The sequence below is a fragment of the Oncorhynchus clarkii genome, chromosome 22 (assembly GCF_045791955.1).
Source record: "Oncorhynchus clarkii lewisi isolate Uvic-CL-2024 chromosome 22, UVic_Ocla_1.0, whole genome shotgun sequence".
In the NCBI taxonomy this organism is placed as follows: Eukaryota; Metazoa; Chordata; class Actinopteri; order Salmoniformes; family Salmonidae; genus Oncorhynchus; species Oncorhynchus clarkii.
Genome location: NC_092168.1, coordinates 17,839,718 through 17,866,822, shown reverse-complemented (window position 1 = coordinate 17,866,822; position 27,105 = coordinate 17,839,718). Strand labels below are relative to the sequence as shown.

At 43.7% G+C, this 27,105-nt stretch overlaps 1 protein-coding gene across 4 annotated transcripts; it reads right to left on the bottom strand.

Moving 5' to 3' along the window:
- Positions 1-83: 83 nt before the first annotated feature.
- LOC139380506 (epidermal growth factor-like protein 6) lies at positions 84-27,105 on the bottom strand. 4 transcript variants are annotated; one of them, XM_071123213.1, is made up of 13 exons: positions 26,667-27,105; positions 22,224-22,330; positions 21,736-21,828; positions 20,672-20,791; positions 20,397-20,516; positions 19,811-19,945; positions 19,603-19,725; positions 17,433-17,501; positions 15,764-16,018; positions 6,358-6,432; positions 6,170-6,265; positions 5,660-5,922; positions 84-865 (listed from the first exon to the last, which is right to left on the bottom strand). In XM_071123213.1, the coding sequence occupies exons 1-13, from the start codon at positions 26,738-26,740 to the stop codon at positions 758-760; spliced, it is 1,638 nt and encodes a 545-aa protein (XP_070979314.1). In that variant the 5' UTR covers positions 26,741-27,105; the 3' UTR covers positions 84-757. The 4 variants fall into 4 exon arrangements, with proteins under 4 accessions (XP_070979314.1, XP_070979313.1, XP_070979317.1 ...); XM_071123212.1 differs by having other exon boundaries at positions 6,358-6,435; positions 26,667-27,051; XM_071123216.1 differs by lacking the exon at positions 21,736-21,828 and having other exon boundaries at positions 26,667-27,028.

Sequence of the window (27,105 nt, the reverse complement as noted above, 5' to 3'; positions counted from 1 at the left end):
GTGACCATTTTAGTATACATGGCCTCATAGACAAGCAGCTGGTGACCACAAGCAAAGACCATTAGAATGAAATATGGACAGAGTCCTTATAAAAACATGTTTTATGTATTACGATATGAAAGCGCAATTTACAGCAGTTTATTCATTGTTACATACACACAATATGATCTTAAAAACCATGTAACCTTCAAGTGAAGACTTCTTGATTAATCTAATATTCATATTTTGATTTCACATAACTACAAGTCTATATTGCTGCTACCTGCAGTATTTCAATATCACTTAAAAAATGAAAAAGCAACACAATTTTGTTTTTTTGTAGACATTTTGGAGACATGACATATTCTCACATATAAAAAACATGATATTTAATGTGAAAATAATTGAATAAAATGAAAAGTATTTGTGAACATTGAAATCCGCACTGTATATATGTGTCGGATAATTTATTTGTGGACGTTACTCTTTGTCTTGGTGGCTCAAATTAACAGAAAATTTCAAAAGCAGAGCCTTGGAAACGTGCAGAAACCCCTCCACATACCATTGCTCAAACCCTTATGCAACACTTTCCAACGTTGACAGCTGAACAATAATTGTTGCACATACAGTACAGATCAATACACCCTTAGTTTGGGATTATGAAGATGTGTGCTTGTTCTCGGAAAGGAGCAGACTAAAGGTAGAGACTTCTGCTCTGCCTCTGAGCTGTGTGTCAAACAAAGTGGACTGATTCTACAGTGTCACTGAGTTGAGCAGTTTAAAAGATGGCAGAGTCTTCCTCTTGACAGGAGCCTGAGGTCAGCACCACGTTGTCCAGCCCAATCTCTCCCCGAACGCCATTCCCACGCTCAGCTTCAAAGATGATCTGCAGGATGACAGCAAAGATGTTGATGAGGTGTTTTGGAAATTGGGACTCGTGTAGTGTATCTTGTTTGCTTCGACAGTGGTCTTATTGGCAAGTGTGGTGATTAAATGAACAACCTCTCTAAACATTGTGCTAGTAAATACAGACAGTCATAGAACATACAGTGCATTGGTAAAGTATTCAGACCCCTTGACTTTTTCCACATTTTGTTACGTCACAGCCTTATTCTAAAATTGATTGAATTGTTTTTTCCCTCATCAATCTCACACAATACCCCATAGTAACAAAGCAGAAATATACAATCCAAAATATTACATTTGCAAGTTGAAGTCAGAAGTTTACATACACTTAGGGTGGAGTCATTAAAACTTGTTTTTCAACCACTCCACAAATTTCTTGTTAACAAATTATAGTTTTGGCAAGTCGGTCAGGACATCTACTTTGTGCACGAAACAAATAATTTTTCCAACAATTGTTTACAGACAGATTATTTCACTTATAACTCACTGTATCACAATTCCAGAGGGTCAGAAGTTTACATACACTAAGTAGACTGTGCCTTTAAACAGCTTGGAACATTCCAGAAAATGATGTCATGACTTTAGAAGCTTCTGATGGGCTAATTGACATAATTTGAGTCAATTGGATGTGTACCTGTGGATCTATTTAAAGTCCTACCTTCAAACTCAGTGCCTCTTTGCTTGACACCATGGGAAAATCTAAAGAAATCAGCCAAGACATCAGAAATATAATTATAGACCTCCACAAGTTTAGTTCATCCTTGGGAGCAATTTCCAAATGCTTGAAGGTACCACATCCATCTCTACAAACAATAGTACGCAAGTATAAACACCATGGGACCACACAGCTGTGATACCGCTCAGGAAGGAGATGCGGTCTGTCTTTTAGAGATGAACGTACTTTGGTGCGAAAAGTGAAAATCAATCCAGGAAAAACAGAAAAGGACCTTGTGAAAATCCTGGAGGAAACAGGTACAAAAGTATCTCTATCCACATTAAAACAAGTCCTATATCGACATAACCTGAAAGGCCGCTCAGCAAGGAAGAAGCCACTGCTCCAAAACTGCCATAAAAACCAAGACTATGGTTTGCAACTGCAAATGGGGACAAAGATTGTACTTTAGGAGAAATGTCCTCTGGTCTGATGAAACAAAAATAGAACTGTTTGGCCATAATGACCATCATTATGTTTGGAGGAAAGAGGGGGAGGCTTGCAAGCCAAAGAACACCATCCCAACCGTGACGCACGGGGGTGGCAGCATCATGTTGTGGGGGTGCTTTGCTGCAGGAGGGACTGGTGCACTTCACAAAATAGATGGCATCATGAGGGATGAAAATTGTGTGGATATATTGAAGCAACATATCAAGACATCAGTCAGGACGTTAAAGCTTGGTCGCAAATGGGTCTTCCAAGTGGACAATGACCTCAAGCATACTTCCAAAGTTGTGGTATAATGACTTAATGACAACAAAGTCAAGGTATTGGAGTGGCCATCACAAAGACCTGACCTCAATCCTCTAGAAAATCTGTGGGCAGAACTGAAAAAGTCTGTGCGAGCAAGGAGGCCTACAAACCTGACTCAGTTACACCAGCTCTGTCAGGAGGAATGGGCCAAAATTCACCCAACTTATTGTGGGAAGCTTGTGGAAGGCTACCCAAAATGATAGACCCAAATTAAATAATGAAAAGGCAATGCTACCAAATACTAATTGAGTGTATGTAAACTTCTGACCCACTGGGAATGTGATGAAATAAATGAAAGCTGAAATAAATCATTCTCTCTTCTATTATTCTGACATTTCACATTCTTAAAATAAAAGGATGATCCTAACTGACATAAGACAGGGACTTTTGACTAGGATTAAATGTCAGCAATGGTGAAAAACTGAGTTTAAATGTATTTGGATAAGGTGTATGTAAACTTACGACTTCCACTGTACATAAGTATTCAGACCCTTTACTCAGTACTTTGTTGAAGCACTTTTTGGCCGTGATTACAGCCTCAAATCTTCTTGGGTATGAGGTTACAAGCTTGGCACACCTGTATTTAGGGAGTTTATCCCGTTCTTCTCTGCAGATCCGCTCAAGCTCTGTCAGGTTGGATGGGGAGCATTGCTGCACAGCTATTTTCAGGTCTCTCCAGAGATGTTCAATCAGGTTCAAGTTGTCTTGGCTGTGTACTTAGGGTTGTTGTCCTGTTGGAAGGTGAACCGTCTACCCCAGTCAGAGGTCCTGAGCAGGTTTTCATCAAAGATCTCTCGGTACTTTGCTCCATTCATCTTTCCCTCGATACTGACTAGTCTCCCAGTCCCTGCTGCTGAAAAACATCCCCACTGCATGATGCAGCCACCACCATTCTTCACTGTAGGGATGGTGCCAGGTTTCCTCCCAATGTGACGCTTGGCAGTCAGGACAAAGAGTTCAATCTTGGTTTCATCAGACCAGAGAATCTTGTTTCTCATGGTCTGATAGTCTTTTAGGTGCCTTTTGGCAAACTCCAAGCGGGCTGTTGTGTCTTTTACTGAGGAGTGGCTTCCGTCTGGCCACTCTACCATAAAGGCCTGATTGGTGCAGAGATGGTTGTCCTTCTGGAAGGTTCTCCCATCTCCACAGAGGAACTCTGGAGCTCTGTCAGAGTGACCATCGGGTTCTTGGTCGTCTCCCTGACCAAGGACCTTCTCCCCCGATTGCTCAGTTTGGCCTGGGGGCAGCTCTGGTTCCAAACTTCTTCCATTTAAGAAAGATGGGGGCCACTGTGTTCTTGGGGACCTTCTATGCTGACACAATCCTGTCTCGGAGGTCTACGGACCATTCCTGCAACCTCATGGCTTGGTTTTTGCTCTGACATGCACTGTCAACTGTGGGTTCCTAAATAGGCAGGTGTGTGCCTTTCCAAATCATGTCCAATCAATTGAATTTAACACTGGAGGTCTCCAATCAAGAAATTATCAATGGAAACAAGCTGCACCTGAGCTCAATTTCGAATCTCATAGCAACGGGTCTGAATCCTTACAGTACCAGTCAAAAGTTTGGAAACACCTACCCATTCAAGGGTTTTTCTTTATTTTTACAATTTTCTACATTGAAGAGTAATAGTGAAGACATCAAACCCATGAAATAACACATATGGAATCATGTAGTAACCCCAAAAAGTGTTAAACAAATCAAAATATGTCTTATATTTTAGATTCTTCAAAGTAACCACCCTTTGCCTTGATGACAGCTTTGCATACTCTTGGCATTCTCTCAACCAACTTAATGAGGAATGCTTTTCCAACAGTCTTGAAGGAGTTCCCACATATGCTGAGCACTTGTTGGATGCTTTTCCTTCACTCTGTGGTCCAACTCATCACAATTGGGTTGATGTTGGGTGATTGTTGAGGCCAGGTCATCTGATGCAGCACTCCATCCCTCTCCTTTGTCAAATAGCCCTTACACAGCCTGGAGGTGTGTTGGTTCATTGTCCTGTTGAAAAACGGATAGTCCCACTAAGCACAAACCAGATGGAATGGCGTATCGCTGCAGAATGCTGTAGTAGCCATGCTGGTTAAGTGTGCCTTGAATTCTAAATCAGTCACAGAGTGTCACCACTAAATCACCACCACACCATCACACCTCCTCCTCCATGCTTCACGGTGGGAACCACACACACAGATATCATCCGTTCACCTTCTCTGCGTCTCACAAATACATGGCGGTTGGAACCAAAAATCTCAAATTTGGATTGTTCAGACCAAATAACAGATTTCCACCGGTCTAATGTCCATTGCTCATGTTTCTTGGCCCAAGCAAGTCTCTTCCTATTGGTGTCCTTTAGTAGTGGTTTCTTTGCAGCAATTCGACCATGAAGGCCTGATTCACGCAGTGTCCTCTGAACAGTTGATGTTGAGATGTGTCTGTTACTTGAACTCTGTGAAGCATTTATTTGGGCTGCAATCTGCGGTGCAGTTAACTCTAATGAACTTATCCTCTGCAGCAGAGGTAACTCTGAGTCTTCCTTTCCTTGGCGGTCCTCATGAGAGCCAGTTTCATCATAGAGCTTGATGGTTTTTTTTACCAAATAGGGCTATCTTCTGTGTACCACCCTACCTTGTCACAACACAACTGATTGGCTCAAACGCATTAAGAAGGAAAGACATTCCACAAATGAACTTTTAACAAAGCACACATATTAATTGAAATGCATTTCAATTCAATTTCAAACCTCATGAAGTTTTTATTTATTTATTTTTATTTAACCTGTATTTAACTAGGCAAGTTAGTTAAGAACACATTCCTATTTACAAAGAATTCTCTGGTTGAGAGAATGCCAAGAGTGTGCAAAGCTGTCATCAAGGCAAAGGGTGGCTACTTTGAAGAATCTCAAATATATATATACTTTTTTGGTTAGTACATGATTCCATGTGTTGTTTCATAGTTTTTGATGTCTTCCCTATTATTCTACAATCTTTAAAATAGTAAAAAATAAAGAAAAAACATTGAATAAGTAGGTGTGTCCAAACTTTTGACTGGTACTGTATGTAAAATAGGTATTGCTGTTAATTTTTTAAAATAAATTAGCAAAAATCCTAAAAACCTGTTTTCAATTTGTCGTTATGGGGTATTGGGTGTAGATGAGGAAAACAATTAATTCAATCAATTTTAGAATATCGCTGTAACGTAAGAAGGGGTCTGAATACTTTCTGAAAGCACTGTACCATTATCTGCTGACATTGTCAGCATTCTATATGTGTCCTTTATCACTCTAGGTGTTTGAATGGAATGGCAACTTACAGATTCCGGGGCCTGGTTCTTCCAGGCCACAGTGAGCAGTTCTGTCTGCCAGTCCTGGTCTTGGCTGCGGCTCTGCTCCCACACCGGGTAGGCATTGTTGTTCAGCAGCACTCGCAGCGTGCCCACCTGTTTTCCAGTGACGCGGTAGTTGAAGGTGAGGCAGAAGCTTCCCTGTTTGGCCCTGTCACTAAGGAGCAGCTTTAGCCTAGCCTGGTCCTTCTTCTCCCCCAGAAGACCTCTCATAGCCATGTAATACTCCATACCTGGGGGTTAGGGATCAGGGAGTGGACACAGGCTGATCAGTGATAGTCGTTAACGTATGACTAACGGCTATTTGGGTATGCATAGATTAAGCACAGCAAAGAGCAATTTCTGGAAGATAGATTCAGATGATCATGTGGATAATAAAATATTTACCTTATCGGTCATTGTATAAACCTATATGCATTTACATGGCAAATATAGGAGGCAGAAATACTATTAATGCGCCATTAGCATTATGATATGTACCGTTTTCATGGTAGGACACGCTCCAGTCGACGTTGTCGTCCTTGTCCTGCACCCACTCACAAGCACCCTGATCAAAGTTGCAGTCCATGAAGAACTCTGGAAGGCACAGTCAGATGTCAACGATTCACAGTAATTAGAAAGGTATTATTTCTTACCCACCTTATGTCAACAACTAAACCAAGGATTACCTTCCTGGGCTGGAGTTATTTCAATCTCTTTGACTTCTGTTGGAGGACCAAATACCGACTCAAAGTCCTCTGGATCTGCTTCGGGAAAGAGAGAACTGTTATAATATGGTCCATCAAATGTCAAGATAATGTAGTTCACTTCCACTGAAAGCACAAAAAGGCAAGACATAAGACAAGAGATATTGAAACAGGATATTAACCACCTTAATTAGTGTGTAGGTATAACCTTGTCTAAACAGTTATGAATGCTTAATATAGCTCTATCAAAACATGACATTTCAGTTCCAAGCATTCTTCTGAAAATATGTGGTCCATGAAGACCATCCACATGATTATGCTGTGGAAAGATTTCCCATCATAAAACAAAAGCCAGTCAGGGAAGTGGAAGCCTGCAAGTGGAAGCCTGCCCTGTTGACATTTAGGATATTATAACTGAAGCATCTTAAAGCTCTCCCAACAAACGTCCCCCTTCACTGAGTTGCTCTAGACAACCAGATGTACAGCGGCTTTGCTAATTGAACCTGCCCAGCCAGAGAGGGTTGGGGTTTGAGGAGCTGATGACAGACTCTCTCTGTCAGGGAGTCAGGTCTGTTTGCTCAACAGCTGTTCTGGGGGATGATAATAAAAGGCTCGGAGCCTCTGCACCCCCCCCCCCCCTCCCCCTCCCCCCATAGTGAATGGGGAGTAGAGGGGCAAGGAGAGCTGTGTGTATCCCAAGGCGCTCACATGGCGGCAGAGTGGAATTCCTCCATGGAGCTGATGAATGTCTTGGGGCCTGTCTCCTCTTGCTATTTGAGTCATCCTGACGAAGGCTCAGGCTGCTGTCTCACTTGTTTCCTTAAAGAGATCAACATTAGCAGCGAAAGGCAGCCTTGTTACTGTCTCACTGAGAGGCATACCATCACGTGTGATCCTTTGCCCACACTCATCTTAAAATGAAGAGCCAAAAATAATAATAATCCTAGCTATCTAAACCAGATAGCTACAGAGGCAACTTATGTGCATGTTTGTTTTATCCCAAGAGCTATAAGCTCCACTGTCTTTGAGGCCATATGTTGTATCTGCACAAAAGGATCGATTTGGCATGAAAGGCATATTTCATTGCTTTTATGCATCCTGGCCTCATTATACTCATCTCTATGCTACGGTGTCTCCTCAGCAGTGGACGGCTCATAATAATGGCTGGAACAGAGCGAATGGAATGGCATCAATACCTGTGTTTGATGTATTTGAAACCATTACACCCATTCTGCTCCAGCAATTACCACCAGCTCGTCCTCCCCAATTAAGATGCCCCCAACCTCCTGTGTTCCTCATGCTATGCTGGGGCGGCAGGGTAGCCCAGTGGCTAGAGCGTTGGACTAGTAACCGCAAGGTTGCAAGTTCAAATCCACAAGGTACAAATCTGTTGTCATTGAAAATAATAATTTGTTCTTAACTGACTTGCCTAGTTAAAAACATTTAAAAAATACATATTTCTTTCCCACAAGTCAAATTAAATGACCTTCACTCAAGGGTTTCTACTTGCTTTTCAACTTTCAGTTTCAGCCCATGGCCAGAGAAGGTTAGAGAAGTTATTCTGTTTGACAGTTTGACTGATGGCCTCAGTTCGTCCACCTCTTTCCCAGGCTTGGCTGTGTGGGATTGTCACACCGGTATTCAGCACAGCTGTTTTTCTGGCCTTAGTTTCCTTCCAATGGTCAATGGCAAATGGCAGGGGTGAAACAGAATACTCTTCCAAACACTAGGACCAGATGTAGTTTATTACAGCAACCAACATGCGTAGCGCATGTACTGAACTATACGCAGCATTTAACACACAGCGTTTAACCAGTGGTGGAAAAAGTACCAAGTTGTCATTCTTGAGTGAAAGTATAGATACCTTTAAAGAAAGTTACTCAAGTGTCAGCCAGTAAAATACTACTTGAGTAAAAGTGTAAATGTATTCAGTTTTAAATATACTTAAGTATCAAAAGTAAATGTAATTGCTAAAATATACTTAAGTATCAAAAGTAAAAATGTAAATCACTTACAATTCCTTATATTAAGTTAAGCAGATTGCTTAATACCATTTTCATGTTTTTAGAATTTATGGATAGTCAGGGGAACACTTATTTACAAAATACTAATTTGTGTTTAGTGAGTCTGCCAAGCCAGAGGCAGTAGGGATGACCATGTGTTATCTTGATAAGTGCGTGAATTTTACCATTTTCCTGTCCTGCTAAGCATTCAAAATAAATATAAATACCCCCCAAAAAACTTAAGTAGTACTTTAAAGTATTTTTACTAAAGTACTTTACACTAATGCATTTAACAGTAACTTAGTTAAACTCCATGGTTGAATATATTCACTCTCTGCTACATCTTATTTAGGGTTGGAGGTAACACATAACACTGGAAGAGCTCTTCTAGCATAAGCTAATGTGTTGTTGTCTTGTCTTCCAACCACATTGGCTATTTATACCTCACAGGATGTGTTGTATTTACAACATGTGAATCTAATATGTGAAAGAGGCCATTCTCTGCTTACCAGGGTTGGGCTCAATTAAACATTTTGGATTTGACTCCCATTCAACTCATGAGTTGAAATTCAAATTTAATTGGACATACCCCACAGGATGTAGAATTAGAGTTTGAGTGACAGGAAGTAGAATTTAAGTCAGTGCATTTCAAAGAAATTCCACTCAGCCATAGAACATGACCCTTTAACTGAATCTGACAGGTCACATTGCCAGATACCAAAGAATATATCACATTTTTTTAAATCAATGTTCATATACTCCTTTAACTTTAGTGCTTAGAATAGCCAATTTTATTTCCACCAATCATTGCATTTATTTGGCTTCTTTTTAAAGGCATCTTGAGGGTTAAATTAATGCATTCTGGGAAATGTTGTATTTCCCTCATATTTAACAGAATTTAAGTGATTAATGAAATATAATTACTTAGAATATTTGCATACAGGTTTTGTTATGTTTTCCTTGAACATTCATTTCAACAGTTTCCCCAAAAATGATATGCACGTATATAACTGTCATGTTGTGTCTTGTCTCTGTCCTTTCCCTTCACCCTGTCTCCCTCTGCTGGTCGTTGTTAGGTTACCTTTTCTCCCCCGCTTTCTCCCAGCTGTTCCTTGTCTCCTCTAACTACCCATTCACCCCGTTTCCCACCTGTTCCCTTTTTCCCTCTGATTAGGTCCCTATATCTCTCTCTGTTTCTGTTCCTGTCCTTGTCGGATTCTTGTTTGTGTTTCATGCCTGAGCCAGACTATCGTCATGTTTGCTGTAACCTTGTCCTGTCCTGTCGGAATCTGCCGGTCTATCTGAGCCTACCTATGTTTGGTCATTAAAGAAGCTCTGTTTAAGTTAGTTCGCTTTTGGGTCCTCATTCACTCACCATAACAGAAGAATCCGACCAAGAATGGACCCAGCGACTTCGGATCCTCTCCACTCAGCCGTCGGGATCCAGGGAGCGATGCTAGGCAGACACGAGCAGGAAGTGTCTGCTGCTCGACATGCCGTTGAGACCCTGGCCACCCAAGTCTCCAACCTCACAGAACAGGTTCACCATCTCCGCCTCGATCCACCGGCCACTTCCAGGGCTTTCGAATCTCCGGAGCCCAGAATCAATAACCCGCCGTGTTACTCTGGGGAGCCCACTGAATGCCGCTCGTTCCTCACCCAGTGTGATATTGTGTTTTCTCTCCAGCCCAACACTTACTCCAGGAGCACTGCTCGTGTCGCCTACGTCATATCTCTCCTTATTGGACGGGCTCGTGAGTGGGGCACGGCAATCTGGGAGGCAAGGGCTGAGTGTACTAACCAGTATCAGGACTTTAAGGAGGAGATGATACGGGTTTTTGATCGATCTGTTTTTGGGGAGGAGGCTTCCAGGGCCCTGTCTTCCCTATGTCAAGGTAATCGATCCATAACAGACTACTCTATTGAGTTTCGCACTCTTGCTGCCTCCAGTGGCTGGAACGAGCCGGCTTTGCTCGCTCGTTTTCTGGAGGGTCTCCGCGCAGAGGTAAAGGATGAGATTCTCTCCCGGGAGGTCCCTTCCAGCGTGGATTCCCTGATTGAACTCGCTATTCGCATTGAGCGACGGGTTGATCTGCGTCACCGAGCTCGTGGAAAGGAGCTCGCGTTCTCCGTTGCCCCCCTCTCCGCATCACTACCATCTTCCTCTGCCGGCTCGGGAGCTGAGCCTATGCAGCTGGGAGGTATCCGCATCTCGACTAAGGAGAGGGAACGGAGAATCACCAACCGCCTCTGTCTCTATTGCGGTTCTGCTGGTCATTTTGTCACTTCATGTCCAGTAAAAGCCAGAGCTCATCAGTAAGCGGAGGGCTACTGGTGAGCGCTACTACTCCTGTCTCTCCTTCAAGATCCTGCACTACCTTGTCGGTCCATCTACGCTGGACCGGTTCGTCAGCTTCCTGCAGTGCCTTAATAGACTCTGGGGCGGAGGGCTGTTTTATGGACGAGACCTGGGCTCGGGAACATGACATTCCTCTCAGACAGTTAAGGGAGTCCACGGCCTTGTTCGCCCTGGATGGTAGTCCTCTCCCCAGGATTCAGCGTGAGACGCTACCTTTAACCCTCACTGTTTCTGGTAATCATAGCGAAACCATTTCTTTTTTGATTTTTCGTTCACCTTTTACACCTGTTGTTTTGGGCCATCCCTGGCTAGTTTGTCATAATCCTTCCATTAATTGGTCTAGTAATTCTATCCTCTCCTGGAACGTCTCTTGTCATGTGAAATGTTTAATGTCTGCTATCCCTCCTGTTTCCTCTGTCTCTTCTTCACAGGAGGAGCCTGGTGATTTGACAGGGGTGCCGGAGGAATATCACGATCTGCGCACGGTGTTCAGTCGGTCCAGGGCCACCTCTCTTCCTCCACACCGGTCGTATGATTGTAGTATTGATCTCCTTCCGGGAACCACTCCCCCCCGGGGTAGACTATACTCTCTGTCGGCTCCCGAACGTAAGGCTCTCGAGGATTATTTGTCTGTAGCTCTTGACGCCGGTACCATAGTCCCCTCCTCCTCTCCCGCCGGAGCGGGGTTTTTTTTTGTCAAGAAGAAGGACGGGTCTCTGCGCCCCTGCATAGATTATCGAGGGCTGAATGACATAACAGTTAAGAATCGTTATCCGCTTCCTCTTATGTCTTCAGCCTTCGAGATCCTGCAGGGAGCCAGGTTTTTCACTAAGTTGGACCTTCGTAACGCTTACCATCTCGTGCGCATCAGGGAGGGGGACGAGTGGAAGACGGCGTTTAACACTCCGTTAGGGCACTTTGAATACCGGGTTCTTCCTTTCGGCCTCGCTAACGCTCCAGCTGTCTTTCAGGCATTAGTCAATGATGTCCTGAGAGACATGCTGAACATCTTTGTTTTCGTTTACCTTGACGATATCCTGATTTTTTCACCGTCACTCCAGATTCATGTTCAGCACGTTCGACGTGTCCTCCAGCGCCTTTTAGAGAATTGTCTTTTTGTGAAGGCTGAGAAGTGCACTTTTCATGCCTCCTCCGTCACATTTCTCGGTTCTGTTATTTCCGCTGAAGGCATTAAGATGGATCCCGCTAAAGTCCAAGCTGTCATTGATTGGCCCGTCCCTAAGTCACGCGTCGAGCTGCAGCGCTTTCTCGGCTTCGCGAACTTCTATCGTCGTTTCATCCGTAATTTCGGTCAGGTGGCCGCTCCTCTCACAGCCCTTACTTCTGTCAAGACGTGCTTTAAGTGGTCCGTTTCCGCCCAGGGAGCTTTTGATCTCCTCAAGAATCGTTTTACATCCGCTCCTATCCTTGTTACACCTGACGTCTCTAGACAGTTCGTTGTCGAGGTTGACGCGTCAGAGGTGGGCGTGGGAGCCATTCTTTCTCAGCGCTCCCTCTCTGACGACAAGGTCCACCCATGCGCGTATTTTTCTCATCGCCTGTCGCCGTCGGAACGTAACTATGATGTGGGTAACCGCGAACTGCTCGCCATCCGGTTAGCCCTAGGCGAATGGCGACAGTGGTTGGAGGGGGCGACCGTTCCTTTTGTCGTTTGGACTGACCATAGGAACCTTGAGTACATCCGTTCTGCCAAACGACTTAATGCGCGTCAGGCGCGTTGGGCGCTGTTTTTCGCTCGTTTCGAGTTCGTGATTTCTTATCGTCCGGGCTCTAAGAACACCAAGCCTGATGCTTTGTCTCGTCTCTTCAGTTCTTCAGTAGCCTCCACTGACCCCGAGGGGATTCTCCCTGAGGGGCGTGTTGTCGGGTTGACTGTCTGGGGAATTGAGAGGCAGGTAAAACAAGCGCTCACTCACACTCCGTCGCCGCGCGCTTGTCCTAGGAACCTTCTTTTCGTTCCCGTTCCTACTCGTCTGGCCGTTCTTCAGTGGGCTCACTCTGCCAAGTTAGCCGGCCACCCTGGCGTTCGGGGTACGCTTGCTTCCATTCGCCAGCGTTTTTGGTGGCCCACCCGGGAGCATGACACGCGTCGTTTCGTGGCTGCTTGTTCGGTCTGCGCGCAGACTAAGTCCGGTAACTCTCCTCCTGCCGGCCGTCTCAGGCCGCTTCCTATTCCCTCTCGACCGTGGTCTCACATCGCCTTAGATTTTGTCACCGGACTGCCTTCGTCAGCGGGGAAGACTGTTATTCTTACGGTTGTCGATAGGTTCTCTAAGGCGGCTCATTTCATTCCCCTTGCTAAGCTTCCTTCTGCTAAAGAGACGGCACAAATCATCATCGAGAATGTTTTCAGAATTCATGGCCTTCCGTCAGACGTCGTTTCGGACAGAGGTCCGCAATTCACGTCTCAATTTTGGAGGGAGTTTTGCCGTTTGATTGGGGCTTCCGTCAGTCTCTCTTCCGGCTTTCACCCCCAGTCTAACGGTCAAGCAGAACGGGCCAATCAGACTATTGGTCGCATCTTACGCAGTCTTTCTTTTCGCAACCCTGCGTCTTGGTCAGAACAGCTCCCCTGGGCAGAATACGCCCACAACTCGCTTCCTTCGTCTGCGACCGGGCTATCTCCTTTTCAGAGTAGTTTCGGGTACCAGCCTCCGCTGTTCTCATCTCAGTTCGCCGAGTCCAGCGTCCCCTCCGCTCAGGCTTTTGTCCAACGTTGCGAGCGCACCTGGAAGAGGGTCAGGTCTGCACTTTGCCGTTATAGGGCGCAGACTGTGAGGGCTGCTAATAAGCGTAGAACTAAGAGTCCTAGATATTGTCGCGGTCAGAGAGTTTGGCTCTCCACTCAGAACCTTCCCCTTAAGACGGCTTCTCGCAAGTTGACCCCGCGGTTCATTGGTCCGTTCCGTATTTCTCGGGTCATCAATCCTGTCGCAGTTCGACTTCTTCTTCCGCGATACCTTCGTCGCGTCCACCCGGTCTTCCATGTCTCCTGTATTAAGCCCGTTCTTCGCGCCCCCGCTCGTCTTCCCCCCCCCCCCCCCCCATCCTTGTCGAGGGCGCACCCATCTACAGGGTCCGCAGGATTTTGGACATGCGTCCTCGGGGCCGTGGTCACCAGTACCTTGTCGATTGGGAGGGGTACGGTCCTGAGGAGAGGAGTTGGGTTCCCTCTCGGGACGTGCTGGACCGTGCGCTGATCGAGGATTTCCTCCGTTGCCGCCAGGTTTCCTCCTCGAGTGCGCCAGGAGGCGCTCGGTGAGTGGGGGGGTACTGTCATGTTGTGTCTTGTCTCTGTCCTTTCCCTTCACCCTGTCTCCCTCTGCTGGTCGTTGTTAGGTTACCTTTTCTCCCCCGCTTTCTCCCAGCTGTTCCTTGTCTCCTCTAACTACCCATTCACCCCGTTTCCCACCTGTTCCCTTTTTCCCTCTGATTAGGTCCCTATATCTCTCTCTGTTTCTGTTCCTGTCCTTGTCGGATTCTTGTTTGTGTTTCATGCCTGAGCCAGACTATCGTCATGTTTGCTGTAACCTTGTCCTGTCCTGTCGGAATCTGCCGGTCTATCTGAGCCTACCTATGTTTGGTCATTAAAGAAGCTCTGTTTAAGTTAGTTCGCTTTTGGGTCCTCATTCACTCACCATAACAATAACGACATGTTTAATGATTTACAGTATGTAGAATATTTATATTTGTATAGACTATACCTATATACAGAATAGAAGAGGGATTGGAATTTTATTGAATTTCACTGAATAAAATTTTAAATTCAAAATGTACTACTTCAATTCAAATTCAAGAATTGAACTAGAATTTGAGGCATTCTCAATTTAATTTGAGCCCAACCCTGCTGCTTACTGAGAATTAGCTTTTCAATCCAAGCCATAGACCTACTCAATGCCCAGAACATGAAGCAACAGGCTGAATCCTGACACACACTCAGGTCCAGGGCTTATAACTGACCTTTTATTGTGGAATGGTAATCCTCAAGCTTACACTGCCTGACAGACTGACATCACATTGCAGCTTTGAGATGTCTTTAAACAAGGTTAGAGTCAGAAGGGACTCAATCCATACATTTAGTCCAGCTAACCGTGGATCTTTAAAGGAATCCAAAGCCCTCCCCAGTCCTTGCTGTCTCTGAATAAAACTGTCAAGTGACAGTGGACCATCTGACTCCTATAGATACAAATAAAAGCTCAGATGTTGTTTATACATAGTTTCCTAGACATGTGTGCATGCATATGTGTGTATATCAAGTAGAACTGTGTTTGATAAGCGATATAGATTTTATTGTATACCTCAGGTTTACGTCAAAGACACCTAATAAATAGTACCCTTCATTTTAACAACGGCGATGAGTTTAACTCCCTGGCAGTTGACAAGAGATACATAGGACAGATAGATAAGACTTCCTTCAAGCAAGGCCAAGAAACCTGAGGCCAGCCGGCCAGAGAACTGTAGAGTCAGGTTTGGAAGGGGGGAGCTGTAATTAGGCCAGACCTTAGACTCCATAAATTCCCCCTGTCTTGAGACATCTGTAAAAGATGTCCAGAGAGGATATACTGTGGGTCTCTGTGAAGGCATGGGGGTAGCTAATAGAAAGAGTAGACAGATGGGCAGCAGGGTCATAGGGTCGTTGTAGGCTACACTAACCCTCACAGAACAGAGCATAGAACAAAAACCCTGTGATCTAACCTAACTTTGACTGGTAGAGATGTGTTTGAGAGCATCCTGTTTAGTGTTCTATGTGGCCATAGAACATGTGTAACCCTAAATATAACTGAGTGAAAAGAAGAGTATACATCACAAAGTTCTTGCCATTTATATTTAGGTGACGCAACTGGGGGACAGTGTTTCTGAGTAACTATGAGTGCTACACACCACCACAGCAGTAATGGTGTGTGAAAATCCATATGATCAGTGTTGGTGTAATCAGATTTGGGACCACCCACAATGGAAATAAATAGGGGGATTAGTTAGGAGGAGTTAGGGAAATGAGGCTTACTGAAAACATCTCCTCTTGGATTGAGTTGGTTGTCCACATCTGCCTCCTCTTCCTCCTCTTCCTCCTCCCCTACATTAGTGAAGTCCACCTGGCCCACCTTCTCTGAGCCACCGATGTAGGTCTCGCCATCGTAGTCGAAGGGCTGCATGCGTATCTGAGGGGGGGCGGTCACCTGGGGCTCGGGGATGACGTTCTTGATCTGCTCGTTGTCCAGCTTTCCTGGCAGTCTGGGCCTCACTGGGGAGTCTGGGATAGCTGCAGGAAGAAGAACCAGGTCAGACCTCTGGAACTACAATCACAGGTGGAATCTGATGCAGTTATACCAGAGTTTAGGCATAAATCCCGTGTTTATACAGCCATTATAGTTTATAAAGCCATTATAGTTTTTAAAGCCAAAACATGTCAGAGAGTATGTCATGGGAATTTTTCTTAATGACTTACCTTGTTGTCTTTATATAATATTATTATGTATTTTTTATTGGCCCACCCACCAATGAATGGACAAAAATAAATGTTGTTTTTACATCTTTTAATGAATAATTCATCTATTGATTCTATCTCTTTGCAGCTAAGATGGTTGTATTCCCCTTACACATAACATTCTGTTGGTGGCAAGAATTTTGTATAATAATTTAAATAGAAAAACTCTTAAGTTTTGAATCAAGCGTTGTTTTGTATTTAAATTCATAAACCATGTGATATGGAATCGGCACATCGAAATGTGCAACCTTTATGGCACTGATGTCAACATTTTGTTCCGTACATGAAACTGGTTTATTTTTCTATTCATGACAGTTTTTTTGTGTGCCAATGTTTGTCTTTAATAAAGGGCAGACAAACAAGTTCCCCTTCCACTAACCTTCTCCATTTTTGCTGTAATGCTGCAATCAGTTGGTTGTAAGTTTGGATAGAACAAACATTTCCATATATTTTTGTTAGCTGCACATGTGACATAACTCCACTTTTCCTATGCATAATATAATTAACAAAGATCATTTAAAAAAGGCGATATTTTGAAAAAGGTTCAATTTTCAGGCCATTTTTTAACAAGGGGTCAGCCATTCTTACTAATCTCCTGCAGAACCAGTTCAGGTGTATGTATAACTTTTTTTCTGACATGCTTTAAGTGAGGTTTAATGCTGTAATATTGAATAATTTTAACCCCCCCCCAAACTCATATTCATTATATACATAAGCATGTTTAAGCATTGTTTTTACTCGCATAATTTAAAAAACCAATAGCTCGGCGTAAGCCTAAGTAACGTGGTATGCTGGGATATGACTAAAGAATTAATTAGACTTACCTTGTTCATTGAAATACATGTGTTTATTTTGTGTAAACGTGTTGTCATAGACATGAAATATGAGCACATAGAGTAGGACAACAGACAGGAATATCACACTCCATGCATGGGAAGCATGACAGCCAGCTTCAGCCATATACTGTATGTACTTGCAAAGTCTAAAATGGTTTCATGCTGACTTCTACATGGCAGATGAAGCTGTGTGTGGTGCGGATAGGATGTAGCCAGCCTTGAGCCATGAGAGAGGGAAGGAAGGGGGAGTTCACAAAGCAACAGTGGTAGGTAGGAGGGGGGTGGGGGACGCTGCAGGGCGAGGTGCGAACAGAGGAAGTGGAAAGCCTTGTTGCATTCCATACACATCTCACCATTGAGGAAATTATCATCTGCACTGCCTTTGTCTCCCTGGTCCCACGAGCTTTGATAAAAGGGTTTGACTACAAAAACATAAAGGCATCTTTGTTTACACAAAGCCATGGCGCACCTATCATGTCACCTAGGCTACATCAGCTAGTGCCAACTGCCTGGTTCAGAGAGTGCACTGTGGCCCCTCTGCGACAGACAGACAGACAGACAGACAGACAGACAGACAGACAGACAGACAGACAGAGAGAGAGAGAGAGACAGACATGCCTCTCCTTTCCTCTGTCCTTCAGATGGCTGGGTTCGGTAGAACAGCAGATATTTACACAGGTGTAATTTGAATCAGGGGCTCTCCCTGAGTAACATCTGTAGAGTGCAGGGGTTGTCTGAAAACAGGAAACTGGCTTTGGCAGTGCTGATGTTTTAAGAGCACAGTTAAAATATGCTATGGTGAAATAACTGTCTGAGAGACTTTTCACTCTTGTATCGGATATAAAAGCTGAATATACAGTTGAAGTCGGAAGTTTACATACCCACCCACCAGGTTGAAGGCATTAAAACACATTTTTCAGCCACTCCACAAAATTCTTGTTTACAAACTATAGTTTTGGCAAGTCAGTTTGGCTACTTTGTGCATAACACAAGTTATTTTTCCAACAATTGTTGACAGACAGATTATTTCACTTATAATTCACTGTATGACAATTTCAGTGGGGCAAAAGTTTACATACACTAAGTTGAGTGTGCATTTAAAACAGCTTGGAAAATTCCAGAAAATGATGTCATGGCTTTAGAAGCTTCTGATAGGCTAATTGACATCATTTTAGTCAATTGGAGGTGAACCTGTGGATGTATTTCAAGGCCTACCTTCAAACTCAGTGCCTCTTTGCTTGACATCATGGGGAAATAAAAATAAATCAGACCTCAGAAAAAAAATTGTAGACCTCCACAAGTCTGGTTCATCCTTGGGAGTAATTTCCAAATGCCTGAAGGTACCACGTTCATCTGTACAAACAATGGTAAGCAGGTATGAACACCATTGGACCACGCAGCCGTCATACCGGTCAGGAAGGAGACACGTTCTGGCTCCTAGAGATGAACGTACTTTGGTGCGAAAAGAGCAAATCAATCCCAGAACAACAGCAAAGGACCTTGTGAAGATGCTGGAGGAAACAGGTACAAACTTATCTATATCCACAGTAAAATGAGTCCTATATCGAGATAACCTGGAAAGCCGCTCAGCAAGGAAGAAGCCACTGCTCCAGAACCGCCATAAAAAAGCCAGACGACAGTTTGCAACTGCACACGGAGAAATATCCTCTGGTCTGATGAAACAAAAATAGAACTGTTCGGCCATAATGACCATCATTTTGTTTGAAGGAAAAGGGGGATGCTTGCAACCCAAAGAACACCATCCCAACCGTGAAGAACGGGGGTGGCAGCATCATGTTGTGCTTTGCTGCTGGAGGGACTGGTGCACTTCAGAAAATAGATGGCATCAGGAAAATTATGTGGATACATTGAAGCAACATCTCAAGACATCCGTCAGGAAGTTAAAGCTTGGTCTCAAATGGGTCTTCCAAATGGACAATGACCCCAAGCATACTTCCAAAGTTGTGGCAAAGTCGTTTAATGACAACAAAGTCAAGGTATTGGAGTGGCCATCACAAAGCCCTGACCTCAATCCCATTGAAAATGTGTGGGCAGAACTGAGAAAGCGTGTGTGACTCAGTTACACCAGCTCTGTCAGGAGGAATGGGCCAAGATTCACCCAACTGATTGTGGGAAGCTTGTGGAAGGCTACCGGAAATGTTTGACCCAAGTTAAACAAATTAAAGGCAATGCTACCAAATACTAATTGAGTGTATGTAAACGTCTGACCCACTGGGAATGCGATGAAAGAAATTAAAGCTGAAATAAATCATTCTCTCTTCTATTATTCTGACATGTCACATTCTTAAAATAAAGTGGTGATCCTAACTGACCCAAGACAGAGAATTTTTAAAAGGATTAAATGTCAGGAGTTTTGAAAAACTGAGTTTAAATGTATTTGGCTTAGGTGTATGTAAACTTCCGATTGTGGCCCCCTAGCACATCAACAACTTTTCTATCAAATGGTTTTTACTCTAAGAATGTTCTGATGATTGATGAATAGTAAATCTGTTCAGGTCTCACCAGAGCATTCGAAGCCACTGCCACGGAAGCCTTGCTTGCACTTGCACTTGTAGGATCCCTGAGTGTTCAGACAGACTGCATGGTGGCTGCACTTGTGTGTGTTCGCCGCACACTCGTCATTGTCTGAAAAATACACTTACTGATCTGATATCTCCTCACAGATTGTTTTAAAGTAAATTGTTGCATGTGAAATGATTGTATACCTTACCTACACAGTCATATTTCCCACTAACATACGTCAGATCGTAGCCATTCTGGCACTTGCAGTAGTAGCTACCAAATGTGTTGACACACTGTCTGTTGTATGGGCACAGGTTCATCCCAGTTACACATTCATCAATATCTAGGCATAAGGAAGGAAGGGAGGAAGACAGACAGATTTTAATAAACATGGAATGACCAGGTTCTGTTTTCTACATTGAAGCATAGGGTTAAATATTTGGATCAATGTCAACCATCCCTGACTGACACTTTAGTTTAGCACCACAATGGGACAATGGCTCCCAATCCACACAAGTAGATTTGTGGGAAGAAACACTACCCCATTTTGTCCAACCGGCTGCTACAGATGATTAAGTTATTATGTGAGAAGCCTTGAGATGGAGCAGGAATGTGAAACCACATAATGGAGGCTTCACAGAGCTTTACAAAGCTCCAACATGTTGACCCCTTCTGATTGTGTTCAGTAGCTGCTAATCTATGAGGTGGAGTGGTCCAGTGAGAACCAGCATGAACTCCTCATGAAGTGATATACTGTAGTGTCAGGGTTGGTGGTCCAAGGTGGTGGTACTCACCCACGCAGGTCCTCTCGTCTGGCCCCAGCTGCAGACCTGCAGACGGGCAGAGACAACGGATCTCCCCCTGTACCTCCTCACAGCCATACTGACAGTGGGCCAGGGAGCACGTCCTGGAGTCTACACACACACACACACACACACACACACACACACACACACACACACACACACAGAAAAGATAACTTCTTAAACAGTACTGGTACAGTATAAAACTAACACCATTTTTTGAGTGAATAGAAGCAGGTAAAGTAGGGGTTACAGTGCCCACTCACTGGTACAGGAGCCATCAGGCATTAGGGTGTATCCGTTGAGGCAGTAGCACATGTAGCTGCCATGGGTGTTCATGCAGCGATGCTCACAGGGACGGGGCTTCAGGCCACACTCATTCAGATCTGGACAGAGAGACAGACAGTCGTCCTGAGTTGTGTACTTCAGGGATATTTATGGCCATACCATATTAGTTTGTAATCAGAAATAATGCACCTGTGGCTTCTATTAGTCTATGTTGGCTTCACCTGAGACATCAAACTTGAATATTGTCCCATTGACATCATATCTTACACCACGTAACACCCAGGGGTAACATATTGAATACATTTCAGGTTTCTCCAGATTAAGTATTCTATATAGCAGAAAATGAATAGTTTGAATAGTTTAGATTTTTTGGGGGGGTTTGTATCATTTGATTTACACAACATTCCTACCACTTTGAAGAAGTAAAATATTTTTCAGAAAACGTGAGCGTGCATAACTATTCACCCCCCCCCCCCCCCCCCCCTGTCCATATTTTTTTTAAAATATATAACCCAACCCTGATCTGTACTTCTCCACAACATTTTGCTTGGTTGTGTCCCTTGCTTAATAGTGTTGCAGACTCTGGGGCCTTTCAGAACAGGTGTATATCTACCGAGATCATGTGACAGATCATGTGACACTTAGATTTGACACAGGTGGACTTTATTTAATTAATTATATGACTTCTGAAGGTAATTGGTTGCACCAGATCTTATTTAGGGGCTTTATAGCACATATGCACGCACCACTTTTCCGTTTTTGAAACAAGTTATATTTTTAATTTCACTTCTCCATTTTGGACTAGTTTGTGTATGTCCATTACGTTACATAAAAAATAAAGGTTGTAATGCAACAAAATAGGAAAAATGCGCGTGAATACTTTTGCAAGGCACTGTATCAGGGGCTTGTGAAGTAGAGAGCGATAACTACAGAGGCAGGCTACAAATCTGAGCTGCATGTTGATCTCCATAAAGAGACCCCTTTGGCTCACATTTCTCTGACCTTTGACCCTCATTCTATTGACTCTAGTTACCCCACTGACCTTGATTGCACGTCTTTCCGGTGTATCCCTGGTAACACTTGCATTTGTTGGGGCCAACACACTCTCCGTGCTTGCAGCCATGTTCACACTGAGCTGGTAAAGCATTCAAGGAGAGAAATACCACCAGCGGCAATAAGAAGAGTTATGCAGGTTCACTGAGGTTCAAACATGCCAGTTTTACTACCCCAGAGGTAATTTAGTCCATATTTCTTCTGGTGCAGGAAAATACCCAGCCACAAAGAATAACACATGTGAAAACCCATTATTGTGGAGAACAATTTGAGTTCTTAAACTTGAGGTTTCCATTCATTGAATATCTATTTACAGTATACAATATTTTCATTCAACGAAACAAAGAAAAAGTTAAATTGATGAGCAGAGCTATACAAATACATTTCTATTCGCCATACAAACAAGCAACATGACAAGGTCAAATACAGTACATTTTGACTAAATGTAATCACAGCTTGTTTTGTTGAGATGCTTACCTTCACATTGTCCTTTGCTGTTCTTTTTCCAGCCATAGCAACACTCTAGTCTCCTGCCAAAGCGACATACACCTGGTTGGCCACCTGCGGGAACTTGTCTGCGGTGCCTGTGCACATAAAGGACAGGGGAAATAGGTGATACACAGCTCTACCCTGTTAGATCTTTGGTTCCATTCCTTGAGGGCCAGTTGAATCATGATCATAACTTGATAATGGATTGCAGAATAAAAACTAATACCCAAATAAACACAACTTGCAGTAAATATGCATCAAAGAGAGAAGAGAATTGGATCACTAAATTAGTGTACCCCAAAGACAAACAACCCCAAACAACCCCAGGTGCCCCAATACCAAGCAACCTCAAACAACCCCAAACGGGTACCTGAAAGTACCACCAACTTTTATAGATCTGACCCAGGAGAATGCAGTGAAAAGTAGTGAAAATATAGGTGGGAATCAGATAGTTGCGAGAATTTAAGCGTAAATGCATATTTTTTATATTATTTACAGTATACATTATCTTTGACAGATTCCCTGAGGCTCAAATGTTGATCAATAAGTTTTTCTTTTTTCATTTCAAGTGCATTGTCCAATAAAATATAATGCACAGGCTTCATCCAGACAATGCTTGCCTTATTTATTTTTAAAAGCTTAGATAAGGTGCCACACGGGGCCCCCCCAGGGGGGTGTGTTTAGTCCCCTTCTGTACTCCCTGTTCAGACACGACTGTGTGACCACGTAGACTCGAACACCATCATCAGGTTTATTGACGACATGGCGGTGTTAAGCCTGATCACCAACAGCGATTAGACAGCCTACAGGGAGAAGGTCAGTAACCTGGCGATGTACCTAAGATACCTTTTTGTGGTACTTTTGGGTACCTGTTTATTTTTTTGGGGTGTACTTTGGGGTACAGGTTTGGGGTCCTTTGGGTTACATGTTTGGGCTTGTTTGGCATACTTTGGGGTACCTGTTTGGAGTTGATTTGGGTTACTTTGGGCAGTGTTTTAGTCACTAAACCTCGAGTCAGAGTTGAGTCCCAAGTCCATTGTGCTCGAGTCCGAATCGAGTCACGAGTCCCTATGGCTAAGTCCGAGTCGAGTCCAAGTCAGAGTCAAAAATGGTGGAGTCACGAGTTGGGGTACTTTGTGGTACCTGTTTGGGGTTGATTGGGGTGATTAGTACAGTGCATTGTAAAAGTATTCATCCCACTTCGCGTTTTTCCAATTTTCTTGCATTACAACCTGTAATTTTAATGCATTTCTATTTGGATTTCATGTAATGGACATACACAAAATAGTTCAAATTGGTGAAGTGAAATGAAAAAAATATATAACTTGTTTCAAAAAATTCAAAAAAAATACAAACGGAAAGTGGTGCGCGTATATGTATTCACCCCCTTTGCCATGAAGCCCTTAAATAAGATCTGGTGCAACCAATTACCTTCAGAAGTCACATAATTAATTAAATAAAATCCACCTGTGTGCAATCTAAGTGTCACATGATCTGTCACATGATCTCAGTAGATATACACCTGTTCTGAAAGGCCCCAGAGTCTGCAACACCACCAAGCAAGGGGCACCACCAAGTAAGCAGCACCATGAAGACCAAGGAGCTCTCCAAACAGGTCAGGGACAAAGTTGTGGCGAAGTACAGATCAGGGTTGGGTTATAAAAAAATATCAGAAACGTTCAACAACCCACGAAGCATCATTAAATCCGTTATTAAAAAATGGAAAGAAAATGGCACCATAACAAACCTGCCAAGAGAGGGCCCCCCACCAAAACTCATGGACCAGGCAAGGAGGGCATTAATCAGAGGCAACAAAGAGACCAAAGATAACCCTGAAAGAGCTGCAAAGCTCCACAGCGGAAATTGGAGTATCTGTCCGTAGGACCAATTTTAGCCGTACACTCCACAGAGCTGGGCTTTATGGAAGAGTGGCCAGAAAAAAGCCATTGCTTAAGGAAAAAAATAAGCAAACACGTTTGGTGTTCGCCAAAAGGCATGTGGGAGACTCCCCAAACATATGGAAGAGGGTACTCTGGTCAGATGAAACTAAAATTGAGCTTTTTTGCTTAAAAAAAGCAAACCCAACACCTCAAGAACACCATAGTGGCAGTATCATGATGTGGGGATGTTTTTCCATTGGCAGGGACTAGGAACCTGGTCAGAGTTGAAGGATGGCACTAAATACAGGGAATTATTGAGGGAAACCTGTTTCAGTCTTCCAGAGATTTGAGACTGGGATGGAGGTTCACCTTCCAGCAGGAAAATGAAGCTAAGAATACTGCTAAAGCAACACTTGAGTGGTTTAAGGGGAAACATTTAAATGTCTTGGAATGGCCTAGTCAAAGCCCAGACCTCAATCCAATTGAGAATCTGTGGTATGACTTAAGTATTGCTGTATGCCAGCGGAACCCTTCCAACTTGAAGGAGCTGGAGTAGTTTTGCTTTGAAGAATGGGCAAAAATCCCAGTGGCTAGATGTGCCAAGCTTATAGAGACATATAGAGACTTGCAGCTGTAATTGCTGCAAAAGATGTCTCTGCAAAGTATTGACTTTGGGGGGGAGTGAAAAGTTTTGCATGCTCAAGTTCTGTTTTTTTGTCTTATTTCTTGTTTGTTTCACAATAAAAGTATTTACATCTTCAAAGTGGTAGGCATGTTGTGTAAATCAAATTATACAAACCACCCCCCAAAAAATATATTTTAATTCCCGGTTGTAAGGCAACAAAATCGGGAAATGCCAAGGGGGGTGAATACTTTCGCAAGCCACTGTAGGACACATCCCCCGGCTACTTTTTGGTGACATTTGACAACATGTAGTCTAATATAGGCATCTCAAATGCATCTTTGCAGACACCCCAGCTAATTGTGGCCCTAATAGCACCGTGGCAGTGGTTTGGAAAACTAACAGGCCAAATCAAATCCCCCCCGGCTCCCTCCTATAGGAAGAAAAAGGGGGCTCTCTATGGAGAGCAGACAGCCTGACAGGATGTAGGTTACAGATTGGGAAAAGAGCATGTTATACTCTCTACTTACACTTAATCAGTCACTCCTTAAAGTCCTCACAGAGTTTCATGAATAACTCAAGCAGGAACCTATTCCCTCCATTTTCATGACCTTCATCTGATTACACTTAAAGTGACCGTCATCAAGTCAGCACTTTGGAAATTAATGATATGCATAGTGATTGAATTGCACATATATTTTTACTGTAAATTAAATTGGGATGCGATGTCAATCTGCTGCTTCCCCTTTCATTGCTTGAAGTGCAAGGATCATAAAATAACTTTGACTTTTGAAGCACACACCTGGCTGGGGAAACCTTCTGATCTGAGGAGCCCTCTAACCTCTAGCCCAGTGCCAAACTCAAATGGCCCAGATATTTGGCATTCTGGCATTCCCCTCGTGGCTTCCTAAAAGCAGCCCTGGCTCAAGGGGACTGGAAGAATCTGAGACCTGGTAGAAATCAACCAGAATAGCCTACAGGAGGAGAGGGCTAGGGGCCCCTAAGTGTGACAGGTGTCCTTCGGTGATTAACAGTGCCATGAGCAACATTTAGCTGACACAGCCCCCATACCTCACATAGTCCCTGGCCAAGGCGCAGACAGCCTGAGAGTGAGGGCATGCATTGCACCAAAACACCACTTTTCCCATTATTACATATTGAAACCAACTGACATGCCTGTGATTGTCATTAGCTAAACTGAGTCACCCTGGATAAAAGTGGCTGCTAAATTACTAAAATGAGCATGTCACATGTCTCAGTAGTTAAAATTAGGATCAGGCTACTGGTAATGGCAGTTCAATAAGAGGCGACTTCTACTTGAGCAATAAGGCACGAGGGGGTGTGGTATATGGCCAATATACCATGGCTAAGGGCTGTTCTTATGCACGACACAACGCGAAGTGCCTGGATAACTCCCTCAGCCATGGTATATTGGACATATAACACAAACCCCAGAGGTACCTTTTTGCTATCACTAACGGGTTACCAATGTAATTAGAGCAGTAAGAATACATGTTTTGTCATACCCGTGGTGTACGGTCTGATATACCACGGCTGTCAGCCAGTCAGCATTCAGGGCTCGAACCACCCAGTTTTTAATACTGTATAAGTAATGGAATATAATGCATTTACAACACTTAAAACACACAGCTGTGTCTGCTAGTAGCTGCTAGGAGTGTTAGCTAGGGATGTGACAATTGCTTTTGCAGTGCTGTTCCCTTGACCCTGCAGTGGAATGTCCATACTATGCTCTACTATCCAGATGAATCATACCAATAAACACTGAGCTTTACACCTGCTGCAGGCATCAGAGTGAACAGATACAATGACAGCAGCATGAACTATATTATACTGTATGAACATTTATATCTCTCTGACAATCGTTTCCTACAGCAGCACATAGGATTGATTGATTGATTGCTCACTTACCTGTTGGCGTCTGCACTTCCAGAGGAAACATAGAACAGGAAGAAGAGTGCACCGATCCAGCTGAGAGTCTGCATGTTTTTCACAGGGTACAGCTCACGTTCTCTCACTATCTCTCTCTGTGTTTCTCACAGAAGCTCTCACTCACTCTGTTTCTTGCTCGGTGGTGCTCTGCTCCTCCCAAGGGCTTGCTATTGCTCCATGCACTAACACAGGGGTCCCAGCCCAAGTCCCAATTGAGTCTAGTGTTTCCCCACCACACACACACTCCCCTCTAGTAAGTAGACTTTTCTCTCTCTCTATTCCTCTCTCACTCTTTTTCACTCTCCTGATAGAAGCCTCTGTGATATGTATCCTCCTCTTCCTTCTCTCTTCTCCCTCTCTCTCTGATTCCTATTCTCCCACTCTCTCTCTCCCACTCTCTCCCCTACTCTCTTTCTTT

What these genes read in the sequence shown, in the direction of transcription:
- LOC139380506 (XM_071123212.1), bottom strand. Translation starts at nt 26,740, where the DNA reads ATGCAGACTCTCAGCTGGATCGGTGCACTCTTCTTCCTGTTCTATGTT. An exon ending in AGATGATAATTTCCTCAATG is followed by an intron (nt 16,019 to 17,432) that starts GTGAGATGTGTA and finishes TTCTTCCTGCAG; the next exon opens with CTATCCCAGACTCCCCAGTG. An exon ending in CGTGTCCTACCATGAAAACG is followed by an intron (nt 5,923 to 6,169) that starts GTACATATCATA and finishes CCTAACCCCCAG; the next exon opens with GTATGGAGTATTACATGGCT.